The sequence below is a fragment of the Malaya genurostris genome, chromosome 1, assembly GCF_030247185.1.
Source record: "Malaya genurostris strain Urasoe2022 chromosome 1, Malgen_1.1, whole genome shotgun sequence".
Lineage (NCBI taxonomy): Eukaryota > Metazoa > Arthropoda > Insecta > Diptera > Culicidae > Malaya > Malaya genurostris.
This window is the reverse complement of record NC_080570.1, coordinates 33,871,061-33,877,478: the sequence shown is the minus strand read 5'-3', so window position 1 is coordinate 33,877,478 and position 6,418 is coordinate 33,871,061. Positions and strand designations below refer to the sequence as shown.

General features: G+C 40.5%; 1 protein-coding gene across 1 annotated transcript in view; it reads right to left on the bottom strand.

The window, feature by feature from the left end:
• Window positions 1-342: 342 nt before the first annotated feature.
• The window catches only part of LOC131425609 (uncharacterized), a 43,413-nt gene continuing 37,337 nt past the window's right edge, over window positions 343-6,418 (bottom strand). The window contains exons 5-6 of the mRNA XM_058587636.1: window positions 575-677; window positions 343-512 (exon numbers count right to left, since the gene is read on the bottom strand). Of these exons, the coding sequence (XP_058443619.1) occupies window positions 343-512; window positions 575-677 (273 nt within the window). The remainder of the gene's footprint in view (window positions 513-574; window positions 678-6,418) is intronic.

The window sequence follows — 6,418 nt, the reverse complement described above, 5'->3', positions numbered from 1 at the left end:
GCACGGTTCTCCTTTGTCACAGTTTCGCCAGTTGCGTCCTTCGTGTACTAGCAAAAGGGTAAGTCAATTCTCTAGAGTGTGTGTGTGTGTGTGTGCATGTGCTTGTGCAAACTCCTGGCAAAAAGCCAAAAAATTACCGAACCATATGTGAGTCCGTACCGCATGTGAAACGAAAGACAAACAGAGAAGCCACACATGCTGGATGGCTGGCTGGCTGACTGGCTCACGGACTTGGCAGTTTGCACGAGCAAAAGGATACGCCTTGGCCGTCGTTTGTTGACCCAACCAACCCACTGCTTCTGGCTGCTACTTTGGGGGAAGGCGAATCCCCAAAGACTGCTTTCAACTTTTGTAAGCCAGGTTGTAGAAATCGATAAAATTGTCTACTGGCGTGACTTCCTTCCGGTCCGGATGTGTGACAGTCGCCCGTTGTTCGTATGTGCGATTCGGTGCTACTTTGTTCTTAGCGGCCAGACCAGGCCATGCTAGGATGAAGCGAACGCTGTTTTGCCCTTGTCAGGACATGTGTTCGGTTAGCGATAATCCCACGAGCCGATTCGGCTTTAAAATCCACATCCTGAACTAAGGGACGACTTTTCCTCTTCTGTTGTTGATGTGTCGGCTGCCTGCCAGCCTGCCTGCCCGCCTGCTTGGATGAATGGAGTTGCAACGGCAAACTAAACAACAACAGGATAGAAAAAAAGGAAAAAAAAACGTTATTGAATTTCATCGCCAAACCATTAGCGGGTGTGTGTCATCAATCAAATCGGGTGGAAGGCTATTTTGCAACCGAGCAAAAAAGCTAATCACGTATATCATGCTGGGTCGTAAATTAAATTTTCCGGATCAGCACCGGACCCGAACCGGCCCCGAGCTTCTGTTTCAAATCAGCCTCAAATTGATCGCATTAGACACCAGGCCATAACTTTTTTTTTCCCGCGCTCGGATGACTAGTCCCAGTCTCCCAGTCTCCAGGAAGCAGTGAGTGCAGCGTAATCGTTTAACTAGCGTTGGCCACCCACACCACTGCCAGCACAATGAAGTCTGAAGTGGGCGCAATAAGTCACAGACCTCTGCTCTGGCTCGTTTCTAGTGCACCCCTTTAGGAGGAACTATTTCCTACCGACCACACCCCGTCCCACCGAACGGTCCGAGCACGCGGGCGGGGCTGAAGGCTTGCTGCAAGTGGATCTGAATGGCTGACTATCAATGGGTTTTGCTGCACTGCATTTCCGGTAATCCGCCGGTTCATTCATCTATCTATTTCTCTCTGGAGGTACGAACGGCACTGGGCATTTCAATAGAGTCACATGGCGATTAAATGTTTGGTACAATGGTGCATCGATGCATCGATTTAAATTCAATTTCATTTATAATATTATGTGTCATAACTTGGATCGGTTTTGTTCCCGGAGGAGTCCATGTGAGCCCAACTAATCTTGACAAAGTGCCTTTTGTGGGTTTGCCTCGGGAACCGTTTTTTTTTTGAATACAAATGAATTGGAAAACGAGATAAAACATAAAAATATCGACTTTGCGACATGTGAAAATTTTTATATTTCAGAAATTGTAAAATGTCTCATGCAAAATTCCAATCGTGAAACTGCTCATCATTTGACCAAGTTTTTGTCCAAGAATATTCGACTACATTAGGGACTTTTCTAGTAGTATTAGATCAAAATGAGTACACTCAAGCCTTTTCTATGCGGACATTACGCCTAAAAATCACATAACAAATCGGCTGAAAAGTTCGTATCGTTTCTATGAGAGGGCGCCACTAGAATTAAATCCATACCATTTTCAGTTAGTACCAACCTTCAAAAGATACGTGTATAAATTTGACAACTGTCTGATTATTAGTTTGTGAGATATTGCATTTTGAGTGAAGCTACCTTCGTTATTGTGAAAAAAAATGGGAAAACAGGAATTTCGTGTGTTGATGAAACACTACTTTTTGATGAAAAAAAGTGCCGCCGATACCAAAAAATGGCTTGATGAGTGTTATCCAGACTCTGCACCGGGCGAAGCAACAATTCGTAAGTGGTTTGCAAAATTTCGTACTGGTCATATGAGCACCGAGGACGATGAACGCAGTGGACGTCCAAAAGAGGCTGTTACCGATGAAAACGTGAAAAAATCCACAAAATGACTTTCAATGACCGTAAAGTGAAGTTGATCGAGATAGCTGACACCCTAAAGATATCAAAGGAACGTGTTGGACATATTATTCACGAATATTTGGATATGAGAAAGTTTTGTGCAAAATGGGTGCCGCGTGAGCTCACAATCGATCAAAAACAACAACGAATTGATGATTCTGAGTAGTGTTTGGAGCTGTTATATCGAAATAAAACCGATTTTTTTCGTCGATATATAACAATGGACGAAACATGGCTCCATCACTTCACTCCGGAGTCCAATCGACAGTAAGCTGAGTGGACTGCACTCGATGAACCGAACCCAAAGCGTGGAAAGACTCAACAATCGACCGGTAAGGTTATGGCGTCTGTATTTTGGGATTCGCATGGTATAATTTTCATCGACTACCTTGAAAAGGAAAAAACCATCAACAGTGACTATTATATAGCGTTATTAGAGCGTTTGAAGGACGAAATTTAAAAAAAACGGCCTCATTTGAAGAAGAAAAAAGTTTTGTTTCATCAAGATAATGCACCGTGTCACAAGTCGATGAAAACCATGCTGAAATTGAACGAATTGGGCTTCGAATTGCTCCCTCATCCACCGAATTCTCCAGATTTGGCTCCCAGTGACTTTTTCCTGTTCTCAGACCTCAAGAGAATGCTCGCTGGTAAAAAATTTAGAAGCAATGAAGAGGTAATCGCTGAAACTGAGGCCTTTTTTGAGGCAGAATGACGCGCTGGAAGAGCTTTTTTAATGCCGTTTTCAAGAATGTTTGTTGATGAGCCTAATGCTACAGATGCACTTTCAAGAAAATACAAATAAGGAGTGTATCGATAAGTAGTTAGCAACATTCAAACAGTTATTACTCTGAAATGGCTTGATTTTTTGCAGCGTGTTTTGCGGTGACATGTTTGTTTACATGTCAATAACAGCTGCGCAATCGATTGGTTTTGGGTACGGTTTATCCTTTCCATGATGAGTCGAATTGATCCGGAAACGCGAAAGAAAATTGTGCGCACTTGGTGCTCAGAAAGTGGTGTCACGTACAACGAAATTGCAAAACGGGTGAAAGTGCACCAAGCGCGATAACTGTATAATCGAATTCTACAGAATAAAAACGGATGCATCCTGATCGACGACGAAACCTACGCCAAGGAAGACTCTCGAGCGCTGCCCGGACCGCAATATTATACGAAATCGGTGTACCAGGACCTGGACGACGCTGACACCACGGTGGCGATGGAAAAGTTTGGGCAGAAGGTGTTGGTCTGGCAAGCAATTTGTACCTGTGGTTTGCGGTCGTCGATTTTCTTCACGAAGGGCACAATTAACGCCAAGGTGTACGAGGAAGAATGTTTGAAGAAGAGAATGCTGCCACTGTACAGAAAGCATAAGGCTCCTCTTCTCTTCTGGCTGGATTTGGCTTCAGCCCACTACGCCAACTCCGTTCTACAGTGGTTGTCAAAAAATAATGTACAATTCGTGGAAAAGGACATCAACCCACCGAACTGCCCGGATCTTCGGCCAATTGAAAGGTATTGGGCCATTGTCAAGCGGCACTTTCGGAAGGAAGGTACAGTGTCCCAAAACATGCAGGAGTTAAAAAAACAAACTGGACAGCTTCCACCAGGAAAGTCACGAAAGTCATTTTTTTTTCGCTTTTTTATTCAATAATCAATGTTGCTAACTACTTTACGATACACTCCTTCATTTCATCTTCATTTCTCCTGTCACTGCTTGATTACGATGTGACTAAATATTAATCAAGCAGCATAAACATTGAATTAAATTCATTTACACCAATAAACTCCGAAGTCCGATGACTTTTTGCAAAGGACAATGAACTTTATCAATTTATGTCTGTCAAGGTCATTTGACACGAGTGACAATTTTCAGCTCTGGTTGTGGCATCTCATTTAATCTATTCGAAAAAAAAAACACAATTTAATAAACTACCTCAGAATTAGATAAGAGAAGTTTTCAAAATGTTTGTTTACTCTGAATGTTACAAATCTCTGGAAAATATATCTTTTAGAAATATTTTATTCCTGGTTCGACATTACGAAGACAGAAGTTGCTGTAGTATTGTTTTTTTTTCTCGTAAATTTAGTTTATTTTTTGATATTTTAACTCTTATTTCAATCAAAATAATGTTAAGTTTTACTTTTGGGTTATGTGGCTTTAATATTAACATTTTCTTTTGGTTTGCAAATCATTTCTATCCGGGAAAACACCCCATTTTGAACCTAATTTGTTTTTTTTTCTACTACAGGAAAACCAATACTAAACGACCCTGAAAAAGATGCTATCCAATACTGTTGAAACGTTGGCAGTCGAAGGAAAAATATTCGTGTTAATCAATTATCAACAAAAAAGCTGTTCGTTGTAATAATAATATGAAATTGGTTCTACGTTTTTTACGTCTTAGACTCATCAGTGCGTAGCAGTTTATAATGAACTGCTATCGCTACCTGACGATTCAACAAAAAATAAAAACGCTAGACAGACGTTAAGTTAAAGCTACTTGCAAAACACGTTTTGCTATTACACCGAAGTGTAATGTTTGAACTGATGCCACGGACGAAACAAGATTGGGGTAATTTGAAGAGGTGAAAAGCTTTGTTTTCCTCTAAAATTTATGCTAGATGCAAATAATCATTTTCAAATTGGTTTTACTATCAATTTTAACCGCCCTCTTCAGGACAAGAAGAACTGTACGTCACTGTATGTTTTTTCTTGTGAACAAAAGTTCGCCATTATCATTTCGGACGACACGCAGATAGCGCGAATTATTTCATTACTGATTAAATATTCGCACCACTAATCATTCCCAGCCAAAAAGGTGTGGCTAACGTGAACAAAAATATGACTTTACTGTACGAAATATTTACGTTTTTGCCTTTCTCATATAGCAATTTGCCTTTCTCATTATGCAATCACTTGAAAAATCGACTAGTAGAAATTGGCCCGTAGTACCAAGTGTAATTCGTCGAGCTGAGTAATGTCTGTGTTTGTGTGAGTCAAGAGCAACGCAATCAGTCCAGCGCCGCTCTGAAATTTCAGTACCACTTTTGTAGAACGATTTATCTTTTGCCTCCAAATAGGCCTCAGTTTCAGCGATAACCTCTTCATGCGTGCGAAATTTCTTACCGGCGAGCATTTTTATCAGGTCTGCGAACAGCCAGTAGTCGCTGGGAGCCAAATCTGACGAGTACGGTGAATGTCGAAGTAATTCGAAGTTCAATTCAAGTAGTTTTACCATTGTTTTGATTGATTTGTGACTCGGTGCGTTGTTTTGATGAAAAAAAAATTGCCATATGCGTTTTTTTTTGCAATTTCAGCCTTCAAACGCTCCAATATAGCTTTATATTATTCACTGATAATTGTTTTTCCTTTCTCAACATAGTCGATAAATATTACACCACGCACATCCCAAAATACCGAGGCCATACCCTTTCCAGCCAATTGTTGTGCTTTCAGGTGCTTTAAACGAGGTTCACCAATTCCTCTCCACTCAGATGACGATCGTTCTGATTCCGAAGTGAAGTGATGAATCCATGTTTCATCCATTGTCACATATCGATGCAAAAATTCCGGTTTGTTACGTTTAAGGTAGCGCTTCGCCGTGGTCAGGTCAAAGCGAGACAACTCACTGCTTCCTCTTGCTTTGTCGCCGAAATTTCACCCTAAATTGCAAATTTCTCCAATACTAACCCGATTCACGAAAAATCAAAAACATACGATTGTAGGTAAATGATTTTACTATGCATTTGACGAAAAATATCTGTTAGAAAGCTTTTCTTTCGCGAGATTTCGTGCGAGTTTTGTTAAACATTTTGTTTTCTTTTTTCCTTTTCTCGCTATAAACAACTCGCATATGTAGGGATGTGCTACGTTTTCAACAAAGCGTCAAAGCTAGTAGCGATGAAAATCATTACTGATTTCTGGTTCTACTGAAACATGAATAGAAATTATTTTACAAAGTAGTAACACTTACTTACATTTTCTACTCATCTATATTCAACGTTTACGCAGTGAGAACGGACAACGAAAACAAAAGAAATGTTGTTAGCGTCTACCGCATGTGGCATTTTGCACACCCCAATGCATGCGTTGACATTGTGTGCGTGCGAAAGAATAAGGAAAAACTCATTCATTTTTATAACTCGCACGAAATCTTTCGATAAAAACGTTTATCAGGTACAATTTATACACGAATCGATAGAAAAATTAATTATCTAGAATCGTATGTTCTTGGAATTTCCGTTTTCCTCCC